This window comes from Nuphar pumila, chromosome 11, assembly GCF_984573655.1.
Source record: "Nuphar pumila chromosome 11, dmNupPumi1.hap1.1, whole genome shotgun sequence".
NCBI lineage: Eukaryota > Viridiplantae > Streptophyta > Magnoliopsida > Nymphaeales > Nymphaeaceae > Nuphar > Nuphar pumila.
The window spans coordinates 3,013,836-3,040,619 of NC_143259.1; the positions used below are offsets into that span (position 1 = coordinate 3,013,836).

Sequence of the window (26,784 nt, forward strand, 5' to 3'; positions counted from 1 at the left end):
CCGATTCGATATGGGCCGATTGATTCTTAATATTTAATATATAATGAAATCCTAAATCCGGATCCATACAAGGTTATTTTTTATATTAATGTTCAGATTAAGCTGAGATGTGCCGGATATATTCAACCAAAATTCATAACTCAAACCCAACTCATATATTACTTGGGTCAGGTTCAGGCTGACCCAAATAGCAGTCGGGCCAGCAATTTTTATTCTCATACCTTGGTACTCAGTAGGGATGCAAATGGATTGGATCCAATGTGGTTTTGCAATTTTTTGCTGTTTTGGATCCAAAATTTCATGTATTTAGAAACGTTTACACGCATCTAGTATTCATGTTGGGGTCGCATTGGATACCCAATACAAACCAAACCCATTGTCAGCCTAGGGATGGCAGTAGACCGGGTGGGAAACGGGTCCACCCTGCCTCTCCCTGTTTGAACCCGAGATTAAGGACATGAAACGATGATGGAGGCGGGGATGGACTTACACTTTCCCCCACCCTTCCCCGTCCCCTATCCTTGCCTTGCCCTACCACACCCCGTCCCCGTCCCCGTCCTCGATCCCCGCCTTGCTCCGCCTTGATCCTTCTTTATAAATGGTAGTGGACCGAGGAGAAATGAGGCTCCACCCCATCTTGCCCCGAGGATGGAGGATATGAAACATGGATAGAGGCGGGGATGGAGGTTAAAATCAAAACCCGGAGATGGAGATGGGGATGAAGGGCAGGATTTTGAGACCGGGTGAGGGTGGAGACCTTGTCCCCGCCCCTGCCCTGGTCCACTGCCATGCCTATGTCAGCCCTAGCCATCGAGCCCACTTGAGTTCGAGAAGGTCAGGGTGTGGGTCAGTGATCATTAATTGCTAATTTTGAAACCAAGGTGTACTGGGTAACATTAATAAAAACACAGTAATTTTGAAGTTGTGGGGTCCACTTCCCTCTCGTACGCTTAACGGCATGGGGCCCATCCATGACCACGAGTTTCCTGCGTCTTCGTGGTGCCGTCGACATCCCTTCCTTGGCCTTGACTCTCTCTCTCTCTCTCTCTCTCTCTCTCTCTCTCTCTCTCTCTCTCTCTATATATATATATATATATATATATATATATATATATATATAAACAATTTAGTATCAAACGTAAATATATCGAAAATATTGCTTTTTTTTCGTGAAGGGGACCTTCAAAGAAATTGTTTTATTGCAATTTTATCTTAATCTTTGTTTTAAATTTATTAATTTTGTTCAAACATTACTTCAAAATCAATTCAATATATATGCCAAGATATTTTTCCAGTTTGAACCTTGTCTTTTTAGGTAAACTCGAGGACACTTATTTTAGAAGAGCTCTTAAAAAACCAAAAATGCAAAAAGGGGGTTTGGGGGGGAGGGGAGGATGGAAAAGAAAAAGTGAAAACTTTATATTCTCAAATTGAAAAAAATAATAGTCTCTGAACAGTTTTACGTCCTAAACACTTCTAAAAACTTTTTTTTTAAGTTGATGGGGTCACTTGATTGTCCGGCATCCCTGCAAGGTAAAACTCCGGGTTGAAAACACGATCACCCAGCCATATGTGCCCCCAACTGTGTTAAAGCAATAGCAGCCACCATGTGCCGGTGGGATTCGATCCGAGGTCTTCAGCTTGACACAAGACTCCGCTAACCACATGAGTAAAAAACACCATGGTGGAAACACTTTAAAAAAAAAAACAGGTTTTTTTTGTTTAATTCAAACAAATAAATGTTTTGTTTTAGATAATCCAAGAAAAATCCCATCCATCACCGACCCACATTGGCTGGCCTCCAATTGGTAAAACCCTTGAGGCACCATCTGCCCATCGGGGAGTACTCCCAGCTTCGACCTTGCAGCAAGGGATGCCACCTGTGAGTTTCGAAATTGCGACCTCCCATCAACTTGGTGATATTCATAAGTCGCCCTTTCCTGATGAGTGGAGACCTTGTGGGCAACCTATAAATATTTTTGTCATTTCTGATTTACTAAAACTGTGTAGAAGCAAATTTGACATGAAAAATTGAATTTTACTGTTGATTTTTTTTTTCACTTTAAAAACACATCTGAACGTGAAAAGTGCCTAAACTAATAGATTTTCTTTTTCCGCTATATGTAAGCTACAGAGAATATATCCGTTAAGCGGATTAAGCAAACACCTGAATTTTAGCCATTCAGGATGATTTCAGGGATGAGATTATTAGGGACCTAGATATTACTCGTGAAATTATTCTAAGATAACTCTTGTTTAAGAAAAAGTAGGGGTGAAAAATTGAAGAATCAATATTGCATTCATGCACCAATTATGTTTTCCTAGCATTTAAGTAAAAACAAAGCAAAGGAGCCTGGTCCAAGTCATTAGGCGCCTATCTTTGTTTTTTGTTTTTTGTTTTTTGTTTTTTGTTTTTTTTTTTAGTAAAAGAGAGTATTATTTGCCTATCATCTTCTTTCTTTTGTCCACAATTACTATAATAATAAATGTATTATAAAATATCTTACTTGTTTTAAATTCAAAGGCTGCTATTCATTGCTTGCATCAGTTGACTTCTTGAAAACTTCCAAGGTGGTGAAGACTGGCTTCTTCTTCTCAGTTTGCCCAGTTGTCATTCCACCAACCTATCATGTAGCCAATCAAGAAAGAGAATGTCGAGTCTTTAAAGGATGTTATTTTGTAACAGGTCAATCTTAACTGTCTTTTCCACTTGTTTGTTTTCTTTAATTCTATGATTTTATAGCTTGTTTTTCTTTTGATATATAAACAAGGTAATTCCTAATTTCATGACTTTTTTAAAAGAGTGCATAGAATTCTTTGTAAACCCATGATGCGTAAGACTGCTCTGCAGCCTAACTGCCAAAAGCCTCACACCAACATCCATAACTAGGGATGGCAGTGGGGCGGGGCAGGGGACAAGGTTTCCACCTCCGCCCCGTCTCAAGATTAGAACCTCCATCCCCGGCGGGGATGGATTTTAACCTCCACCCCCGCCTTCATCCCCGTTTTATGTCCTCCATCCCCGGTTCAAACGGGGATGAGGCAAGGCGGGGCGGGGAAAGGGGCAGGGACGGGGCGGGGTGGGAAAAAGGGTACATCCATCCCCGCCTCCATCCCCGAACGGGGATGGATTTTAACCTTCGTCCCCGCCTCCATTCCCGTTTCATACCCTTCATCCCCTGTCCAAATGGGGTGAGGCGGGGCAGGGCCCCGCTTTCCCCCGTTCCACTGTCATCCCTATCCATAACAAGCTTCGGAGCTTTTATTATTGTCAAGAGAAGCTTCCCACTAAAAAATTCAAAGCTTGAACGTTCCAATTCTCCAATTTTTTATACACAGAGCCCGTATTGGAGGTGTCAATAGGTCGAGTTTGACCCGGACGTTACCAAACCCTAAACGGTTAGGGTTTGGTGATAAATAAGGTCTGATTAGAATTCAGATCAGACCCAAAGGGTCCAATTAATATATGGAGTCAGGTATGGTTTGTAAAATTTCATACCCGACCCAAGTTCCGACAAAGATCTTCTATTTTTTCAATGTAAAAAGGATAAAAAAATAGTATCTATGTCAATATGGTTCGTGTTTGGTTTATGTAATCCTTATAGGATCCAGGTATGGTTTCTAGTATGGTGGGTTCAATTGGACCAGGTCTGAACCTGGAAATAGCATCTCACATCAGGTCTGATTCTGATTCTGGTTCTGGTTCTACATGAGTCCATACATTGATACCCTATATATATATATATATATATATATATATATATATATATATATATAATGCAGTGTTTTGGCAAGTAACCACAACACACATTCAAGGCTCCCAAACAGAACCTAAAATGCAAAATAAGCTATCTTCCAGTTCTAGAGTCTCAAGCTATGTCACATGGACACACCATTTTGGTGAAGTGTCCCTGGGGACACAAGTGGACACGGAAACTAACACTAACACATGTGGATAATTAATATCATTTATTGTTTTTAATATTTAAAAGTTTTATTTCAATAAAAGATGCATTTTTAACATTAAAACATCAAAAATGGTTTTTTATTAATTAAACATTAAAATTTTGCATGTCTTTGTGTCCTATTTTTCAAAAAAAAAAAAAACATCAAACTTGCAAGTCGAACCCGCATCAGGCATCCTTGCATCCACGTGTCTTTGTGACATAGGTCTCAAGACAACAAAACATGTTATGAACAACCTGATATTTGTGCTTTTTGTGGCTCGGACGGCATAACCTTGAACTCCACTGATCTTTTTTGCAAACTGCACCGTTTGAGAAGAAATCTCAGCTTTTCTTTTTCCGGTGCCATGTTCTGAAGCTTAACGTGGTATGATGATGATCCAAAGCTTCAATGGCTCAAATTGCATGAAGAAAATTCAGTTCCAGAATCCATATCAGGTCTTAGAATATGATTTGGGATCGTGACATTAATATGAAACTCCAAACTCAGATCAAACCAATCTTCATCTTAGTGCCACAATTAACTAATATTACTGATAAGGCCCAATCTTTCCTTAAAAAAAAAAAAAGATAAGGCCCAACCAAGATGAGTCCGCCCTTGTTATTTAGCATTTCTTTTGACTAGATGATAACACGCGAAGGATTTGAACCCAGGACCCCTTGGTTATGACATGTTGGCCATCTCGTCCAACCCAAAATCGAGCTAATGGATTTCGCTCGGGTCAAATTCGTGCACCCATGACAGCAAGGGCGCATTTGATGCACTGAACAAACACGTTTGTCCAGAACTGGCCAGTAGCACCCCATGGGTCAAAACTAGGGATAGCAGTGGACAGAGGGGAAACGGGGCACGGCCCCGCCTTACCCCGTTTCGACCGGGGATGAAGGGCATGAAACCGGGATAAAGGCGGGGATGAAGGTTAAAATCAAAACCTGTGCGGGGATGGACTTACGCTTTCCCCCGCCCCGATCCCCGCCTTGCCCCTCCCCGTCCCCAATCCTTCTAAGGAATGGCAATGTACCGAGGGAAAATGGGTCTCACCCCGCTTCACCCCCATTTGGACCGGGGATGGAAGAGATGAAACAGGGATGGAGGCGGGGGTGGAGGTTAAAATCCAAACCTGTGCGAAGATGGAGGCGGGGATGGAGGTCCAGATTTTGAGACAGGGTGGGAGTGGAAACCTTGTCCCCCGTGGTCCATTGCCATCACTAGTCACAACTGGCCAGTCCTGCCAAAACGACCTGTGCAGAGACCACTTTGTCCTGCGTATCAAACGCATGATACTCTGCTTGGGGGGGAGGGGGCACTTTGTCCATGGGCAGGAGGCGCCCTGCGTGTGTCAAACACGCCCTAAATATCAAAGTCCATATCTAACTCATAAGATCTGGGAGATTATGAACAATAGAACAGATCCAGGTCAGTCCCTACACATTAACAATGCCAATTATAGTACCATGGTGGTCCAAATCCTGTGGTCCAAGCCCTAAAACTTGATAGTGAGAAGCAGCTTGACAGTTGCACTCAATTTGTGTCATATTGCATCGAATAAGACTAGGCTTAGGTTGGTTTGAGACTCGGTTAGGTGATTGGGCTGATAAGTACTCGGGCCACACAAAATATAGAAAATGGCTACCGCATTTAGGCGATTTTCTCTTTATTTCATTTTTGTTTCCATGTATTGAGATTCATGGCACCGGCAATCATGGTGGTTGCTGACTCTGGAGATGGTTTTGATAAGGCTGACAACCACAATGGGTTGCCGGCACCATCGATTTAGGAGAGGGCCAACTCGGTTTGGGCATGCCCAAACTAAGTTCGGGTAGGACAGAGAGCATGTAAGCTCTATGTCACGGCTCTTATCAAGTCCAGCTCGGTCTGGCCAGGCCGAAACCAAGGTGCATTTGCGACTGACTTGATCTGGTCTTCCCATACTGACTTGGTCTGGACTTTGCCCAGATCGAGCCAGGTCATCGTTGCATGGATGAGACAGAGAGCGAGTGCTCTCTGACTCAGCTAGAGACACTGACCCCTTCAGTCTGGATCTTTCCAAACTGAGTCGGGTCGATTGAACAAGGCAGAGATCACTTGCTTGCATTTTTTCAAACTGAGTCAGGCTTGAGGGAAGCGAGAGCTCTCTGTCCTTATTCATTGCAGGACCAACACAGTCCAGGATCACCCCGACCAAGTCAGGTCAAGGAGTAGGCTAGATAGTAAGCTTTGGGCTAACTGTCTCGATCTAGGTTCACCTAGACCAAGTATGGCCATAAGAGAAACGAGTTGTCTTGGTGTAATCCAGACCGAGTCTGGTCAACGAAACAGACGAGACTGGCTCTGTCTCAATTTTTAAGCTTTAGGGCCAACTTGATCCGGGTTTGACCATACCAAGTCACCATGGACCCCGACCAAAGTGCAACCTAGACCGGGTTAGTTAAGTTTACACCTAGACCAACTCGATCTAGGTGAGTTTTTGGACCATTCACAGTTTTACTATAATATATATATATATATATATATAGTTTTGGAGGAAGCTGAGATAGTGATTGTCTCAATTTTCCACCATACACTGGGATCCAGTAGGACCAAATCAAGATTGAGTTAGGTTTGGATCCAATTATCATATTTGGATCTAGTAACACTAAATCAGAATGGAGCAACTTTGGATTTAGTTCAAATCCAAACTCAGACTAGATCAGTTAGGTTTCATTTTTGTATCAAACCTAGAGTGAACTAGGGTTAGAATTGGTCATAATGGACCTGGATCCATTATAAGAAACAGAAACTGAAAACTGAGTATTGGTAGACCATTCTTGAAAAGGGTAATTTGGTAATTTTAAAAAGTATGAGAAACATCGGTTTAGTAATTATGTTTTATATACTGAAAAAATCCCAATACCTCAACAAGTGACTTGATTGCAGGTTAGAAGTTCAGCACTTGCATCCAAGGTAAGGGATATTATAAACATGTTTAATTAATAATACAATGTTTATTACTTTTATGAATTAGCTTACATGAAATCATATATCTTTGATAACATAGTTGTATCTTATATTTGATACAGTTGCATTCTAGAATATATTTCGTGTTATATGAGAGATAAAATTAATGCATATGAGTTTGTTGTAATGCCAAGAATGATTTCATGTATTTATAATTTCTCAACATAATTGCATGTTAAAGAGTTATGATATTTTAGACAAAAATACATAATAGAGAACGTAGAATTGCATGCAAAAAAATAAATGAGTAATTGAGTAAAGCCCTTGAAGTTTATTCTTTCAATTAGGTTACTGGAAGTTCAAGTCAACTTAGAATGTTAAATAGCTAAGTTATAGAGAAAATAGTAAACTCGAAGTAATTCATGTGGAAAGGCAATGAGTTACTTAATACTACATCCTAAGGATTATGTTTTACAGAGCAATTGGGACTTTAGGCAGATCAGCATGTAGCATAAACTACAAACCTTGGAGAGCATATATAACTTTCTAGTCTGACTCTCCAGCTAGCTATCGGTATATCCTCGTTCAGTGTAGTGTCTCGTAACTCACATGGAATCACAAATAGTGGTTCATAGTTTGACCAACATCGTAAAACTGAAGTATTCTATGCGGGTTGTTACACCCAAAGTAAGCTATTACCAGTATAGCCAATTTAGTCCAGTAATTAGCATCAAGTGGATGCTAGCTATGACTTTTAAAAAGATTAATAAATAAATTTTAAAAGAAACAAACATGTGTATTATGTAGTGTAAAAACTAAACTAAGACCAAAGTCTTATAGCCCCACCACAGTTGTAAGTCAAAGTCTTCAGTTGTTTATAAATATTTCTTACTGAGTTGTAGACTCACCCTCTTTTTAATAATTATAACCGTAAGTTTCAAATGATTAATCAAAGATTGATCGGAGTCGTCATTGTTTCAACAGGTGTCCTTAGGTGGCTAGATCGAGATGAGACTTTCATTTATATTTTTTTTATTAAACAATGATGTAGCCTAAGAGGGCTTGTGATTATGAAACTATAATGTGATTTAAAAAAAAATGTAAGACATGGTTATTTTGTGCTCACTTTGAAACTTTCCTATGAAAAGTAATACCTACAAACCTGAACTCAAGAGATCCTGGATCAAAGTGTTACAACTCATCAAATAACTTCGGCCCACCATGAGTGCGGTCTCTATCCCAAAAGCAGTAAGGGGCATTTTGGCTTTGACAAGGAGTCACACGTAACAAGAATGATTGTCATGCTAACAATCTTAGTGAAAAAGCTTAAAATGGCAACAAACTGGCCATAATTTCTTGTGAGATGTTCGTACTTAACGAAAATCCTTGCCAACAATAAATAGATTTAAAATATCAATATAAAAATTAAAATTATACGTGAAAACATTCAACTTGGTCGTGATAAAAGCCACAAAATTATTAAAGCTCTTTGAGTAGAAAAAAGCTACCAAGGAGCTCTAATTATGGATGGAAGCCTTACTATGATAGTTATGTTTTTAAAAACTAGCTAGCCATAAAAAACTAATGTACTATGTTTACTAAGACGATATTATCACTATAAAAAATAAATATCGTAATAAAACCATAAATTTATTAAATTGATAATATAATGATAACAGCATGATACTGTGAACGTGAACAATGCCTGACTAAAATCACTATTTTTGCACTATCTTGGAAAATATCGCGATCATGTCACTATGCTTATCTTACTTTGCTGGATGTGTCCCTCATTCAGGCAATGTCATAATAAATATAATATTCAATCACCATCAAACATCTCGCTTGATCAAGATGTGTGTGGGCCCCACCTCATGGTTCCCAAGTGAGATGAGTGGTGACGATTGAATCGGTTATGTTCAATATGACCTGATCCACATTCATCAAGCTCAAGCTCAAGCTCAACCAGAGAGCGAAATCAAGCTCTGTAAGCTTTTGCTTCATTAAATTTTAGCCACCATGGTAACGTCTTAGTCCAGTGGCAAGAAGGTTGGATTAGTAATCGATAAATTTCTTAGGGGCCATTTGAATCCCCGTCTGCGGCTGTCTGTGGGATGCACCAAGCGCAGATGCTTATTTGGCATCTGCTGCTGCCAGGGGCGTAGCTAGGGGGGGGCAGGACTGGGCTGCCTCCCCAAACAGTTAATTTTTTTTTTTTTTAAAAGCCCAGTCCTAGCCCTGCCCTGATTCCATATGAAATAGATTTTTATCCATTTTTTAGCCCAGCCCTGACTGCAGCAAATAGTTTGATTTGTCCATATGAAATAGATTTTTATTAATAATTGTAGCCATTTTTTATTTTATCTCAAAAAAAAATTTTTTCGGGGGCGCTGCCCCCGAACCCCCGACCATCACACACATAATTTTTTTTTCTACAACCCTGTTTGCCCCCCCCTCACATGAATCATAGCTACGCCCCTGGCTGCTGCTCTGTGCCCCCACCCCCCACCACCACGGAACAGTAGTGGACCGACAGTCACGGACACCAAAAAAGAAACAACGATGCTTAGACAGGGCAGGGCAGTGAATCCTGGAACATCCGCAGATGTGACCAGACAGGACCCGCTGTTCTGTTCTCCACTGTCTGCGATTCAAACACACCATTTATGATGTATCAAGAACAGAACAGAAAAAATCAAATGAAATGCAGCCAAGGAAGAGAAAATAATGTGGTAACTTCAAGCAACAACAGGCATCTGAAGTCAAAGATTTGGTTATACACCAACAATAGGCTTAATTTGCTCACTTAGTCACCCAAACGTTAAATATAGTAAAGATTCAGATAAATCACCAAAAACAAAACACGCAATAAGCCCATGAATCTAGACCACCCGATGGTAGATGGTGCCCTGTTGCTACTCAAGAAGTACTTCAAAGTTGGATTATGTACAAAGTTTTAGAATGCCCACCTCTTCTTACAGGGCATGAGGAAATGGAGGTCTCATTGGTTTTTGTACTTCCACTCTGAAATTGCAGATGAGAGAGTATGGTTAGGAATAAGGTTCTTATTCGGCAAATGTAAATTTGTCATCGGTGAGGTATCATGTGTGGCAAGCCATCTCTCTATGGCTCTCCGCTCATATGTGTATCCATCTGGTGCAACCCACGGGTCATTCATTATGTCCTGCATTCCAAGTAAAAATTTTAGTTAAGTTTCCACTTAAAAAAGGAAAAGAAAAGAAGAAATATGCACATCAACTCAAACGTAAGCTGAAGGGGGAAAAAGAAAAAGGGGAAAACAACAAACATGAACATTCCAAAGAGAATTCATAATTATAGAGCTACAGCCAATGATAAAGCAGATCTTAAAGATGGAACAGAATTTGCAGCACAAAAGGGAGGGTTTAACCTGAAGTATTGGGCACAAGAAATGACTCGGAAGCAAATGCACTTTGGATATTGAGTGTTTCTCACTATCAGCAAACTCCTTCAGTCTCACCAATACTGGAAGAACTTCATCCTTTAAAACCGGTCTATCTTTGTGTCTGAATTCTGCACAACGCAATCCTAGATGTGCCAGCTCCAGCGATTCTTTGATTGGCCACTTCCCTGCAGTATCATCAAAAATTTCTTCCAAATGGCCTTCTTCAATTGCCTTTTCCACAAAGTGGGCCAGCCCCATTGGAGGCTGTCCAGTCAACAATTGCAAAATTACAATGCCAAAAGAATATAGGTCTGACTTTGGTGAGACTAAACCAGTTCTTTGATACTCGGGATCAACATAACAGTACGTGCCCACAAGAGCAGTATTCTTGTAGATTGTGGCCATGGTGTCATGATCCGTAGGAATGAGTGTACAGAGACCGACATCTCCAATCTTGCTTATGAGATTGTGATCAAGCAAAATGTTTCCAGGTTTTAGATCGCGATGAACAACCGGACGTGGCTTAGAACCATGAAGAAAAAGCAAAGCAGAAGCCACCTCCCAAGCTATTCGAAAACGATCGAACCAAGAAATCGGTGGAGTACCATTCTTTCTGCGTAGCCTGTCTTCCAGACTACCATTTTCCATGTACTCATAAACCAAGCAACCATGATCAGGACAAGCACCAATCAGTAGTAGCAAATGGGGATGACGAATTCTGCCGAGTATCTCAAGCTGAAACCATATTAAGTTCTAAAATCTTAAGATGCTCTTATAGCTCAAAAACACAAAATACAGCTTGTATAAATGAATGTGCAGTCAAATACTAAACAATCACCAAAATCAAGTCTTTTAAATGAAATTTCAAGAGAGCCCAAATGCCAAGATTCATTTTGATTAATCATGATTCATGACCATCAATGACAATCTTAGCAATTGGCAGCAGCCTGCTGATTTAATCATGGCCTCAGGAATCTGGGAAACCACACTAGGTTAAATTTGAGTCGATCAGTGTCATGGAAGTCTGCAAGAGGCTCAAATTGAGTCAACTGAGACAGTTGACTGGTCAAGTCCCATTCTATGACATGGACATGAAACCAGAATCGCTAACTGGCTCATCAGAGTCTAGATTCAAATTATTATGTTTTTTATTAATATTTAGAAGTAAAAATCTGTTCTTGGAAGAAGCGGATTCTCATAATCATACCTCCCGTTGGAATTGTTTGTCCTTCTTGACTTCAATTGACTTCAAGGCTTTCACGGCTACTGTGATATGACGTAAAGTGCACTTGTAAACAGATCCATATGCCCCCTCTCCAACCCGAAGAGAATCAGAGAATGATGAAGTTGCAGAAACTATTTCTTCCCATTCAAATTTCTCAAATTGGTGATCCAAATAAACAACTGTGTTTTCCAGCTTCTGCTTCTCTTTTGCGTCGTGTGCAGCTATAACCTCAGCTGCTTTCCTCTGAATGACTTCTCTCTCTACACATTCCTTTGCAAATTCAATTTCCCTTTCAGAAGCTTCACGCTTTTCCTTTTCATATTTTGCAAGATCCATAGCTTGTTCTTTTGTGCTCATTAATTTGAGTTTACTTGCTTCTTTCATCTTGAGGCTGCTCAACTCAGCTACCTAAAGATAAAGGATCAATATGATGGATTTTGGGTTGGCTTAATCATGACTATTAAATGAGTTTGTACCAACATGCAAATGTATGACTAAGGTTTATTCTACAGATGGATGAACTCTTGAATTTGGTTTAACAATGCATGTCTGTGTCTATCAGTTTTCATATGGGTCTTAGCATCACTATCACCCCCTTTTTTTCGGCATCTCTAGGGTCCTGGTCTTATTGGTTTAGGCTCGGAAATGTAGTAAGTGGGGAAGCAACAAAAATATCTCTAATGCTTAAGTTTGATATATACAGTAACAAATATCTTGTAGAACAAGACAGTGAATACCTTGTGAGAAGTATCAGTCTTCTCATCTTGAGCCATCCTAAGCATTTCTTGCACGTGTCGAAGCTCAATCTTTAGTTTTTCTAGCTCACCACTTATCTGCATAAAAAAGTCACAAATGGATTAATTATTGCCAATTACGAATTAGATCCTGAAGCAAATATTGATAAATGCAGGGCTTGTTACCTGGCTGTTTGACAATGAAGAATCTGCTGGACTATCTGATGAAGAAGTCTGAACAGAACCCCCTGAATGATTATCTATTTGAAAGCTTCTGTTATCGGTTGCCCTATTATTTTCACCATGCATTTCTGAATAACCAGAAGTAGCAGAGACAAACTTTTCCTCATCACGAACTCGTGGTATTCTAGGACAGGTCATCTCAATGGCACCAGTTTTTCCACTACCACTATACTGATTTACAGTTGAAATATCCCTATATCCCTTATCCACCAAGGGCAGACTATGCAACTGAGGTTTCTCCCCAAAGAAGCCTGCATCTAACCATCCTGGAATCAGAAAGGTACAATTTAGTCATGTCAAAAAGCTCTAGCATCATATATATAGAGAGAGAAAGAATGGGGATCATCCTTCCCCCTTTTTCGTTAGGTCACCGTTAGGACCCTCCAAAAATCATAGTTTTAGGTGTTTTATGCCCGATCTGATCATTGCTTATTTATTAAGAAACAAACTTTGTTTCAAATTGATTTGATATAAAATGTAAATATTTCATCATCAAATTTTAGTACAATATCAACCGTTGATTTTTTACCTCTTTAAAATACACATCTATTGAGTAAACATTGATAAACACATCTAACAGTTCAGATTGAGCATAAAACACCTAAAACTATGACTTTTGGAGGGTCCTAATGGTGACCTAACAAAAAGGGGGCAGGATGATCCTCTCTCTCTCTCTCTCTCTCTCTCTCTCTCTCTCTCTCTCTCTCTCTCTCTCTCTCTCTCTCTCTATATATATATATATATATATATATATATATATATATATATATTGGGTAAATATTGGCTACTAATGAAGGTGCGTAACTAATGAGTTAGAAATCATAGGTGCAAGTTGTATCGACTCAATCTAACCACATAGATGTGTTTAACATGGTCTTTTTGCTAAGGATCAAGCCTTAGATCATGCTTTTCTGATATAAAAATGTGATATTTTGACTTATGAAATTTTGACACATTGTGGGCCATTGATTTTTGGACCCCTTTAAAAGCCTAATTACTTGTCATAATCACGTGATTCAAAAAAAGTTTCCTACTAAACAAACCATGTAGATCACATCCGTAACACTTGATCTACAAAAAATCAAAAAATTTTGAAGAAAAAAGTGATTTCTACTCATTAGTTCCTTACCTTTGTTAGTAGCCAATATTTACCCATAATATATATATATATATATATGTTCTGTATTTTTTGCTTAATATGTTAAAAAACATGTGCTAAAACTTCAACATCACTTGCATTCTTTTGGTTATGTTTGGTTATACAAACACAATTCACCAGTATGCATGGTAAGAGAACAAAAAAAAGGCTACTATACTATTCACCAAACACAACCAAAAGGAGTCTTTGAAGTCTCTCTGATGGATAAAAAATAAATGTATAATATCCTAATTGTTATACTTGTTCCTGTGCTTGAACCACATTCATGCTGTGGCAAATGGGAATAGGGTCACACCTAACTAGATGGGAGCTTATTCTGAACAAGACCGAAAGCATACTTCATGATTATATGCTTACAACCAATGAAATGGTACTATAAAGATAAACAATTTCAAAAAACCTATGTTAGACTTCATTTTAACTCAAAAGTTCTATGCAAAGTTAAGATAAGCTCATACATGCATCTATAGAAATGAAAGGTTCATTGTGCAAAAACCCCATAGAGATAAATAGATTTTAAAAACAACATTAGAAACTACTGTACATAATGTATAGATGGCCTTTAAGATCCATCAATTGTTATATTTGCAGATGATCTCTCTCTCTCTGTGTGTGTGTGTGTGTGTGTGTGTGTGTGTGTGTGTGTGTGTGTGTGTGTGTGTGTGTGTGTGTTCAACTTCAAATATTGTATGTTAATGTCATTAACACCAAACCAGGTGTTTTGAACAGTTTATAGGGAAGACCAAAATCTAGTTGGGGGCGCCTGCCCAAGGATCTTGCCAACTTCCATAATACATATGGTTGGATTTCCTAGACATGAAGAACCTAGAGAAACCAAAATCTAAGACAATTTTAACCAGCATAGATTTTTAGGTGACAACTGAGCTGCACCTTTGCCCCAAAAAATTTGACCTATATATATGTTACCTGGGAACCCCTATTGCTCACACATGACAAAATTGGCATCCCTTAGACACTTCTGGTTATTCCCAGAAGTATGGAATAGATTATGATAAAACTTTTGCTCGAGCAGTTAGAGACTTCCGTTAGAATTCTTATAGTGGTAGCTGTCATTAGATGTTAGCTTATTTATCAAATGGATGTCAAGAATGTCTTCCTCAATGGTGAATTGAAAACAAAAGTTTATATGGACCCACCACCTTAATATGAGGTTCTTGTTGAAAAGGTGTTTCACTTAAGAAAAGTCCTTTATGGTTTGAAAAGGACACTTAAAGCATGGTATGATCATTTTAATTCTATTATGGTTAAACTAGGTTTTACTTTTTGTTATACTGGCTCTGTTATGTTTATTAAGAGATCTGATGCAGGTATTGTTATCCTTCTTCTCTACGTTGATGACATGATTATTACTGAAGGAGACAAACAGGAAGTTGGTTTTATTAAAAATATTTTAAAACAAAGCTTTAAAATGATTGATTTAGGTTTTCTTAAATACTTTTAGGGGTTGAGGTTGCATATTTGACTCGTGGTTATTTTCTAACTCAATTCAAGTTTGCTTCTGACATCATAGACAAGTCTGGAATTACAGATGAAAAAAGGGTGGACACTCTAAATGCAAAAATAAAAATAAATGATGGCACACCTCTAAATGATCCTACTCCTTATAGCCAAATGATTGGGCCCTCACATACTTGACCAATATCAGACCCGATATCTCACATGCAATTCATACGGCTAGTCAATTCCAGCATTTTTCTACCACTGTGCACATGAGTGCCGTTATGCGTATCATTAGATATTTACAAAAAAAAAATCTAAGAGGATTATTTTGTCTTCCTCCTCCCCACTCGAATTAATTGCTTATATTAGGAAGGAGATCCTAATAATAGATGCTCAACTACAGGTTTCTGTGTGCTTGTAGGTGACTCATTGGTATCTTTGAAATGCAAGAAGCAACAGAATGTATTATTATCGTCAACTGAAGTTGAGTAGCATGCTTTGGCTACCACAACATTTGAAATTATGTAGTTGAGACTTGAGAAAATTATTGGAAGACATAGGAGTGCATATGCAATCACCTTCAAGGTTATGTTATAACAATAGAAGCATAATTTACATAGCCGACAATCACACGTTTCATGAGTGCACTAAACATATCAATATGTTTGTGAAGAGTATATAAAGAAGACCATCATCCTGCCTTATGTAACATCGGAATTTCTGTTGACCAACTTTTTTATGAAAGCTCTTCCTTCTCCTCGGTTTCATTTTTTACTTGACAAACTTTCAATGATTACACCATAAGTTCGAAGAAGAGTGTTAAGGTGTACATATATACATATATATACTCATGTATATATATGTATGTATTTTATAATATTTTTTGTGTTGTAGAAAATACACATTAGAACTCCGCCTGTGTATAACTGTTTAGTTATACACTGCCGGTCCCAAGCCCGGATAAAGGAGGAGGGTTGCGGTAGGCCTGTGACAGCCAACATAAAAACTTAGTCATACCCTATGAATATGAACCAATATGAGAATTTCGTTGGGGCGTCCCCTACTGAGCGACGCGCTGTACTCTATAGGCCCGGAGGCAGTGATAAATGGGCAAGGGTTGCTAGGTCATCGCCCGGAAGCGACGCGTCACACCGGCGCCCGGGTGTGGTGTCAAATAGGCAAGGGTTCCCTCACTTTATTGGACGGGTGGGGGTAAAGAAGTTAGTCCAAGACCATAAAATTATGGTTAGCCACTTGGAACATAGGATCTTTAACTGGTAAGTTGGTAGAGTTAGTAGATGTTATGTGTAGGAGAAAGATTAATATTTTATGTCTACAAGAGACCAAATGGGTAGGTGAGAAAGCAAAAGTGATAGAACCTTGGGGATATAAGATTTGGTATACAGGAATAAATAGGAATAGGAATGGAGTAGGGATTGTTATGAGTCGTGAGTTTATAGATAATGTAGTTGAGGTCCGTAGGAAGGGTGATAGGATTTTACTTATTAAATTAGTATTAGGTACGAATATTATTAATATTATTAGTGTTTATGCACCTCAAGTAGGTTTAGATGATTCCATTAAGCATCAATTTTGGGAAGATTTAGATGGAGTAGTACAAGGGATATCTTATGGAGAAAGGCTTTTCATCGGCGGTGACCTTAATGGGCATGTAGGCATTAGTAGGGATGGATTTGAGAGTATCCATGGAGGCTATGGTATAGGAGAAAGAAACGAAAGTGGAGAAAGGATTTTAGATTTTGGTTTGTCCTATGATATGATCTTAGCAAACACTTGGTTTAGGAAGAGGGAGTCTCACCTAGTAACATTTAAAAGTGGGGTTAATACGAGTCAGATAGATTTTTTCCTACTTAGAAAGAGAGATAGGGGTTGTTGCATCGATTGTAAGGTTATACCGGGAGAAAGTGTAGCTACACAACATAGAGTCTTAATTTTAGATCTTAGAATTAGACAATACCGCAAAAGGGATAGACATAGGATAGATCCTAGAATTAAGTGGTGGGCACTGAAAGAAGCTAAACAAGGAATGTTTGTAGAGCGGGTAGTTAAGGAAGTTGATTGGTGTCTCGAGGAGGATCCAGAATCTATGTGGAATAAGATAGCGGGTGGCATGAGAAAAGTGGCTAAAGAGGTATTGGGTGAGTCTAAAGGCGGTGCACCGCTAGGTAAGGATACATCGTGGTGGAACAAGGATGTCAAATTAGCTATTAAGGTTAAAAGAGAGTGTTATAGAAATCTAAGTAAAAATCGTGATAATGAGAATTTGGAGAAGTATATGATAGCAAAGAAGGAAGCTAAAAAAGTAGTTCGGAACGCGAGGGATAAGGTATATAAGGAGGTTTATGACAAGTTGGATACCAAAGAGGGTGAGAATGATATTTATAGGCTTGCAAAGATGAGAGATAGGAAATTGAGGGATCTGGGTATGGTTAGATGTATCAAAGATGAAACGCAAAGGGTTTTAGTCAAAGATGAGGAGATTAAGGAGAGATGGAAAGATTATTTTGATAAGCTATTTAATGAAGTCATGCTCAGGATCTTGGAGACTTTTCAATTCCTTTTCATGAGATGAATCGTGACTTCATGCGTAAGATTCAAAAGAAAGAAATTGCAGAGGCTTTGAAGAAAATGAAATCAAGAAGGGCAGTTGGCCCAGATGGTATACCTATCGAGGCTTGGAAATGCTTGGGAGAGAAAGGTTTAGAATGGTTGACAAATCTTTTTAACAAGATTTGGCGGACAAATAAGATGCCTAATGAGTGGAGGAAGAGTACTTTGGTGCCTCTATATAAGAATAAGGGTGATATACAAGATTGCACAAACTATCGTGGTATAAAACTCATGAGTCATACTATGAAACTTTGGGAGAGGGTGATTGAGTCTAGGTTGAGGAAGATTGTCATGATATCGAAGAATCAATTTGGTTTTATGCCTGGAAGATCAACTATGGAAGCTATACATCTTCTTAGACAACTTATTGAGAGAAATAGAGAGACGAACAAAGATTTGCATATGGTTTTTATTGATTTGGAGAAGGCTTACGATAGAGTACCTAGGGACGTTCTCTGGTGGACAATGATGAAGAAAGGTGTTTCTCTCAAGTACATTAGTATAATTAAAGATATGTATGAAGGAGTAGTAACCAATGTCCGCACTTGTGGAGGGGTGACAACCAATTTTCCTATAACGGTTGGGTTACATCAAGGATCCGCTTTAAGCCCTTTCCTATTTGCTATAGTGATGGATGAGCTTACGAGATCAATTCAAGAAAATGTGCCGTGGTGTATGTTGTTTGTTGATGATATTGTTTTGATTGATGAGTCTAGAGCTGGGGTTAATGCTAAGTTAGAATTATGGAGACAGACATTGGAAGCAAGAGGTTTTAAGTTGAGTAAGAGTAAGACAGAATACATGGAATGTCAATTTAGTAAGCAACGAAGTAGTGATGGGAGTGTAGTGAAGCTTGGTGAGCACGAAATACCGGTGGATGATTCTTTCAAATATTTGGGATCTATCATTCAAAAGTATGGAGAAATTGATGGAGATGTAAATCATAGGATAAAGGTTGGGTGGATGAAATGAAAGAGTGCAACTGGAGTGTTGTGCGATCGTAGAATGCCATTGCGGTTGAAGGGAAAGTTTTATAGGACGACTATTAGGCCCGCTTTACTAATATAGTACGGAATGTTGGGCTGCCAAGAGACATCATATTCAAAAAATGAGTGTAGCTGAGATGCGTATGCTGAGATGGATGTGTGGAAATACAATAAAAGATAAGATTCAGAACGAGGAGATACGTAAGAAGGTAGGTGTTGCACCCATTGAAAATAAGATGAGAGAGAATCGTTTACGGTGGTTTGGACATATTCGACGAAGGCCTAAAGATGCTCCAGTTAGAAGGATGGAGAAATGGGAAAATATATTAGTTAAAAGAGGTCGGGGTAGGCCTAGGAAGACATGGATGGAGGTGATAAGAAAGGATATGAATGCTTTGAACCTCACTGAGGACATGGCATTGGATAGAAATGAATGGAGAAGGATTCATGTGGAAGACCCATAATGATTTTCTTTGTTGGTTCATATCGCCGACCCCAATTGTTTTGGGATGAAGGCGTAGTTGTTGTTGTTGTTGTTGTAGAAAATACACATTAGGGGTATTTTAGTCTTTACACAACAATATAATGCCCATTAGGGGCACAATAGACTTTTGTATTTTTTGTTTATTATTTTTTTAACTTAGTAAATAAATTTAGAGTTGAGAGCATTTAGGTCGAACACCTATAGTCATTGGGATTACTCGGGAGAGTCCCAATGGCTCTATAGGGTTGCTTTGTGTATAAAACTATAAATAGGGGTTCTTCCCCCTTGTATCACTTATGCTTGTTCTCAAGCTCTTTCTCAATAAATCCTATATATTTTTTATGTTGTTTCTCTTGCCCATAAGTGGCATTGTGTGTGTGTGATTGTATCTTGACCCCTAAGTGGTCTCCATTTGTGTGTGTTGTACTTGCCCATAAGAGGCATTTGTTTGTGTTCTTTGTACCGTTGAAGTAGGAAATCTTGCACTTTTGAAACTCCTACCTCACTGCCAACTCACTGTGTGAAGTCCGTCAACATAAACTGATGTCTCATTATTTCAAACCATACCCAGTGGTAGAACGGGTTGGAACTGTTATCGATTGGATCTACCCGAGGATGCCCACATTCACCCCATCTATCATGTGTCTTGTCTCAAACCATATAAGGGACAACCACCTTCCCTTACTCTAGAGTTGCCAGATCTTGGAGAGATAGCTCAGTCTTAGGCAAGCAGTGACATCGTAAGGATGGGAGGTTGATCATAGAGGTATTAGTGTAATGGACTGAGGCAGGAGTACAAGACGCAACATGGGAAGAGGAGGACTAGCTGCTGATCCGATTTCCAAAGTTCCCACCTTGAGGACAAGGTGGTTTCCAAGAGGGGTGCATTGTTATGGACCAATCCAAATTTGTTCCTCATGAGTCTGTATTTTCTTTAGTCATTTCCTTTTGTATTATGTTTGGGAATAAGGACTTGATTGTAATTGGGAGGGGATTTGAATTGTAGGGGCTATAAATATGTAACTGTGGGAACCCTAAGCTTCCAATGAAGGATTGATTCTTTTTCTCCTTCAATCTTTTTCTTCTCGGGTGGATGGCCTAGGGGGAAGAGACGACTCTCTCTCGTCTCTCTCTCTCCCTGGTGCGGCCCCCCACCCCCTGCATGCAACCCTAGGTGCCAGCCGGTGTAGGGGTCAAAGCCTAACAATACACATTAAAGATGTCTTAAATTCCCAAGCACAATAAATGTGTCTACTTTAATAAAATTACTTGATTACCATGGATGGTGACAAGTAATGTACCATGGCATTTCAGAATCTGTTAGGGGGCAAGCAAAATATGCTAAATTAACAGATTCAATAGAGATTGTAGAGATTAATAAAACCTACACACGCACACATATTTAACAATATAAGCATACATTAATGGGTAAATGCAATAGAATGATCAAGTGGCATGCATACCACCATATTGCTACCTGTCTGTGCGGATGAAGCATAACTAGTAGAACTGTTAACAGAAAAACTCGGACGACTTGCATCAACACCTCTGTTTATCTCTAGACTTGCTGTGTGCACCGATGACAGTTTTCCTTTTGAGACAAAATAGATAACGCAGAAGTGCGGATTCCAACCCAAAACTTTTGTGGATATGTCATTTTCAATGAATTTCCTTCATATGAAAAGAAGTGCTCTTTAGTATATGATCAATTATATGCACCAATGAAAAAAAAAGGTTGTAGAAAATAGAAGACAAGCATGAAAGAAATTGAGAGTGCAATTGTTGAAAAACATAGTTATATATATAACTGTATATTAACAGCAATAACAGTTTCCAGCAAATGATAATTACAATGCCATACTCAATTATCCCTCCCCCTCCCCCCCCCCCCCCCCAAAGTGAAAATTTAAAAAAAGTTTTAATTTGTTGAGATAGATCATGTCCTATTGGTCTTAAAATTAAGGAAGAGAACAGAGTCATTGCTATCGCAAGCAGTGATAACCAAACAAATTGATTTTGGAAATTGTGAACCTGTGATTTTAAAAAAAATCAATTATATCAAAGTCTTGGACCTCCAGCCAAGGTCCAACCCAGACCAGCATTAAAAGGCTAGAATAAACGCGGTCAAATTTTTTATGTCCAGATACCTACTTAACAAGAAAGGAACCCTTTAGGTGCCTTAAACCCAGCCATGTTGAGCCAGTATGTAGCAAAGCCAGGGTTATTAACACTAGAAACCTGTAAAAATATGTTCAAATACCAACACACTGTGCATACACACGCAAGTGTGCATGACCATTGTGATAAATACCTTGAAAGAACATTGCGTGGAGAAGATCCTAACACAAGCTTGTTAATTTCAGATTTAGCAACTTCTGCAGAAATTGCTGCCACTACATCATCCACTTCAATCACCAAAGTCTCTGCTTCTACCTACATGTGCATCATGAACAAATAAATTATGTTCAACCTCATCAACAAACTGTAAATGGTAACTGGGAAACATGAGCAAAAAAATAAAATGAGAAACTGATAAACTAGGTGTGAAAGCCACATCAGAAGTCAGGTCTCACTAGTAAAATTCAATAAAGATGCTTTATTGACATCTACATAAGTTTGACCACCCTAACTCGGATGTTGAATGAAACTACATCAGTTATTAGACACTAGAATAGAAGAATTATAACAAGGATTTAAGCTGCCAAATTGTTATGTTATGATGCAGATTTTATAATGCAGCAAATCATCTAGGAGCTATGTCACAAGGATAATCCATTTCACTCTCATGTCACATCCTCTGATATATTGTTCTTAATGAAAATTTCCACAAAACAGATGTGTCCCATGTCCTGTTTACTGCATCCTTGTGACAGTCTGGAAACAATTTGGCCTCCGTGGCATAATCATAAGTGTACTTGCTTGCACTTCTATCAAACTCCTTCAAGACCAAGTATTCATATTGGAATAGATAATGTACATATATATATAGAGAGAGAGAGACCAGCTGCCTTGTCAAGTTTGACGCTGTCCTAATAAAGAGGACAAAAAGTCAAAAATAATCATTCTTGCTGGCCAAATGGATGGCTCTAGGAGCTCAACCTCAACCACAAGATGGTTAGCCATGACTGAAAAAATACAGCACACAATAGGTTTAAGTCAGTTAAGTCAAACAACATTCTTGCTAAATTATGGATGAAGCAGGAAAAAGATTAGGCAGAGCACAAAAAAAACCACCCTCACAGCTAAATGTCACATGCATGTGCATGCATTCTATGTTACCTTAACACTTCTGGAGGGCCAACATGTCAGTGTTCGGCACTTGGACACTTGAACACCAACACCGACAATCTCAGACACTTCATTTTAACATAAAAGTATCCAAGAAAAAATGAGCACTTGGTGTCACGTGTGATACTTTTGAGTGTCTTAGACATGAAGTGTCCAGACACCTCATGTCAACCTTGTTTAATCCCTATTTATTCTCCATATATTTTATTGGGTCCCAATTATACAAAAATGAGTCAGCATGCCCTAATACTCTACAAAAAAGGGCTCTCTCACAAGGATGGAGGACTCAAGCTAATTGGTAAAAACTCTCTAATTGTTACCATAGTCGAGCCCCACTCAGCCCCATTTAAGAACTAACTCTCTTTTTCTTTCATAATTTGATGTATACTAAATTGTTTGGTGCCACGTACAACGGAGAGATAACCAAAGATTTTGCCCTCATTTTTTTTGAAATAGTTATTTTATTTTTACCTAATTACCTCTCTCTCTCTCTCTCTCTCTCTCTCTCTCTCTCTCTCTCTCTCTCTCTCTCTCTCTCTATATATATATATATATATATATATATATATAGTCATGTCCATGCATCTAATTTTTCAAAACCCACTGCCTGACGCTTCAAGAACCCATGTCCGAAACCAACACCTGTGTCAGGGGGTCCAAATCACATATGCCGCATTGTTTTTCACCTTCCATAAGGATCACCGAATCTAAAAGTTTGGTAATGAGGAAATACATTCCAGAACTTTATGTTCGTGCATATTATAAAAATTATTTGGTCACAACAAAAAAAGAAAGAATTTGGACCTTCCTCTGAGCACACAGTCGTTGGTAAGGAGCCAGCATCTCTCTTGTCTTTGATTCTGTTTCGGCGATATATGCAGATGCGATATCCTCGCGAACTGCAGAAAGTGGAAGCAATCCCACTGCATGTACAAAGAAAATGGTTCAGTAACCATATGGAATAAAATTGTTAAGACAATTCCCATGATAAGGATATTTTCATGGTCAATTAATGAAAAAATATTTTCTTTATCAGATTACTGTTTTCAGAATATCTTCATATCTATGTCATTAAAGCATTTCTACAGATTTTACTCCCACCTGTTAATCACTTAAATTATAATTATACAAAGGAAATTTTATTTATTGTGTGCTTGTGCATTAAAGTTTCCTGCAAAAAATACATAAAGGACATGGAGTTCCAAATTCTCATTTTTGTGTTTTGGTCACATATGAGCTTTGTATTTATAGACATATACCTTATCCTGTAATCCATAGGTTTCATTCCCTTGTATTTCATCTTACTATAGTTGCTTCACTTATTGTATGTTAGTAAATAATGGTTGGTTCCTTTAATATTTACTTTTTCAATCGACTTAAACACTATTTCCTTTAATAGTGACGCCATGCTCAACTGCCACTCATTAACACTTCTTCTATCATGGTTATATAGACACTGCATTTAGCATACAAGAGCATATCAATCTATCAGCCATGACAGCCTGTGCTCCAGGTAAAATCGATAATCTTCACAACCATCTCCCATTTGATCATATACATTGTTTTGAGACACTATATAGGACAAATAGGTGATAAACTCTAAATATGTAAAATCTGTCAAATCATTTTCAGGATCTTCAAAAATGAAATCTATTCTTGCAAAAAAAAAAGTTAAGTATTAATGATTAAGTGAGACGTGCTGAAAATATATAATAACTGATTGTGATAATGGAAACACATATTATGCAAGTTTCACTAGAAATCTTGCCCATCCTGTGAAGAATAGGCTCTGGGATATTTTACCTTCTTTTTGTTTTATAAATGAACATAAAATTTCCATTTTATTATTAATATATAAATAATAACAAATAACAAACCTTATTAATTGAAACTAAAATTAAGAACACATGCTGAATTAAAGAAAAACCTTAGAGGCCTTATTTGAGCATGCACTATGCAATTATGCATTATTACAGTAGCAAACTTCAGAAAGATTTTTTTCCTTTTTTTTTCTTTTGAGGAAACAAAAAGCAGAGAAAGTACTATCTACCAAAACATTTACCTCATGAATTTCAACTCACAAAAAAGAGAACTTCTTTAACACAATTGCCACAATTCATCAATTTTAGGCACCAAAGTTTTTACAAATAGCACGATAGAATATTTAATATACAAAGAGAAGTAAAAATAAGATAAAGCAAAATAAGAAATTAAACCTATTCTAAAAAAATTCTCATAGTAAAAATAACAAAATGAAAATACAAATAATCAAGTATAAATTAAAAAGTCATACATTATTAAACAGTCTTGAGTCGAAACTCATCAGTTTGCCAAATAATAATAAACTACCATATAGTCTTTAACCAATATCCATCACATCCTAATTAAGAAACTAATATAACTCCCTACTCTCCTCCCCTGGATTTTTTCCAATATCTGTAAGTCCATCTTCAATTAAGTATCTATTTAGCCTACAAAATCCATCTTTACTAATAAATAAACCTTTGTCTCTTTTCCTTTCAATCTTTTCTTTTAATTTATTTCTCTCACAATGACAAGTAAAAGAATTTGAAAAAATCTTGTAAAACAAAGAGGAAAAAGGGTTTGGCAGGTCTGAGCAAAATCTTGGCTTTTATATATAGCTTATTAGATTAGAATGGATAGATAGATAGATAGTGAGAGTGCCTCCAAGATAGAAAGCCAACTTATCAAGATTGACATACTTGGGCTGGGAATCATTGCAATTCTTGGTCGTATATGTAAGATCTTGAACAAAACTCTTCCTTCACCAGAAGTAAAGTTGTCTAGTGCCCATTTTAGTGCAAGTTTGCTGTTTTTCTTTCCACTGGCAGCGACGGCAACTATCAAAGTCGGGGGTGATAGAGATCTTTGTTCTGTCTCCACATTAGACACTTCCATTTGCACCTCTGAGATGGAAAATTCAAATATTCTTCTGTGTACCAGGATAATCAACGTAGAAACTAAGGTCAGTACAATAATCAGAACATACCAACTTAAAGCATATACCAATTTCAAGCAGTAAGAGGCCCCAATATTCTTAAGAAGCATAACGTGTAATCAAAATAAGCACCAAGTTGTTTGGTTTAACCGAGTTTCTAATTGGATCACATGCCCAAATCTAAATTAGTTCTAGTGGACTAGTCGAAAGCCTAGACCAAGAGAATCAAATGCGAACTTTCCTTCCTTTTTGTTCTTATAGCAACAAAGGACATAAGTCATTACTTTTTGCAAAAGAACATCCTTAGGATAACAATAAAAGTCATGCAAATCATGAACTTGGTCATGTAGCAAAACACAAGTGCCAAAAGAAATTCAAGAAAAGAGCACGTTAAAAAGAAATTCATGTGTTTGAACGCAAAACTTGGTTTCAATTGTACAAGCAGAAAGCAAAAACTATTCGTGAAAACGTGGCGGGTATCAGTTAGAACCCACAAAGCCTTCAAATTTACAAGGCAAAACAATTATAGATTTCTCAATTACAATACCTACAACTTAAAAAAGAAACACCTCCCAATCACTGCTTCAGAGAAACAAAAATTTATCGATACTCAATGACCAACGAAGCAAAAACCATTGGAATTGCATGAACTTGAAGTGTTTGTGAAGTAGAGCGGTAGAGAAAGAGAGAGACCCATTACCGGGAAACTGCTGCAGCAACAAAGGGAAGAAACTGAGTTGCAGAAACAGTTCATGCCTTCCAGCAAGAATTCGCCTCTTTTCAAGCACAACTTGCCAATGCTCCTTAGGAAGATACGAGAAGACGTTACAGGTACCAAAAATAGAAGCACCCATTTCTCCTTTAATATTCATGGTGATCAACAAGAGGCAAGCACGTTCATCTCTCTCTCTCTCTCTCTCTCTCTCTCTCTCTCTCTCTCTCTCAAGCCCATCAATCGTTTGAAGTGCAGAATCTGTGGGAATTTTACGTAGGGGTTAAGGGGGGCAAGCTGGTCGGATCGGATATGGGTTAGGTCAAGGTTGACACGATCGTCGATCCAGATTATGAAGAGCGAGTCCAGCTATGGAACCGATTCGGTCTCACAGCAGTATTTCAGTCCATATACGGTTATGAATTGAGACCCTGTGGTACTGGTAACTTGACCCACCATTAAAACAAGTAAAAAACGTTGCGTTCTATGTGGAAATAGCAAAACAGATCGGGTTAGAACCGCTTTTGACCCAAGACGTGACCATATTGTTGATCTGCTTCTGACGCGGATTCAAA

General features: G+C 38.3%; 1 protein-coding gene across 1 annotated transcript; it reads right to left on the reverse strand.

Moving 5' to 3' along the window:
• Positions 1 to 9,705: 9,705 nt before the first annotated feature.
• On the reverse strand, positions 9,706 to 26,333 carry LOC149821640 (U-box domain-containing protein 35-like). The gene is made up of 10 exons (XM_089981651.1): positions 26,198 to 26,333; positions 25,262 to 25,491; positions 23,343 to 23,461; positions 21,562 to 21,683; positions 20,728 to 20,921; positions 12,473 to 12,795; positions 12,290 to 12,385; positions 11,535 to 11,960; positions 10,313 to 11,062; positions 9,706 to 10,087 (listed from the first exon to the last, which is right to left on the reverse strand). The coding sequence occupies exons 2-10, from the start codon at positions 25,455 to 25,457 to the stop codon at positions 9,905 to 9,907; spliced, it is 2,409 nt and encodes an 802-aa protein (XP_089837777.1). The 5' UTR covers positions 25,458 to 25,491; positions 26,198 to 26,333; the 3' UTR covers positions 9,706 to 9,904.
• Between the last annotated feature and the right edge of the window lie 451 nt (positions 26,334 to 26,784).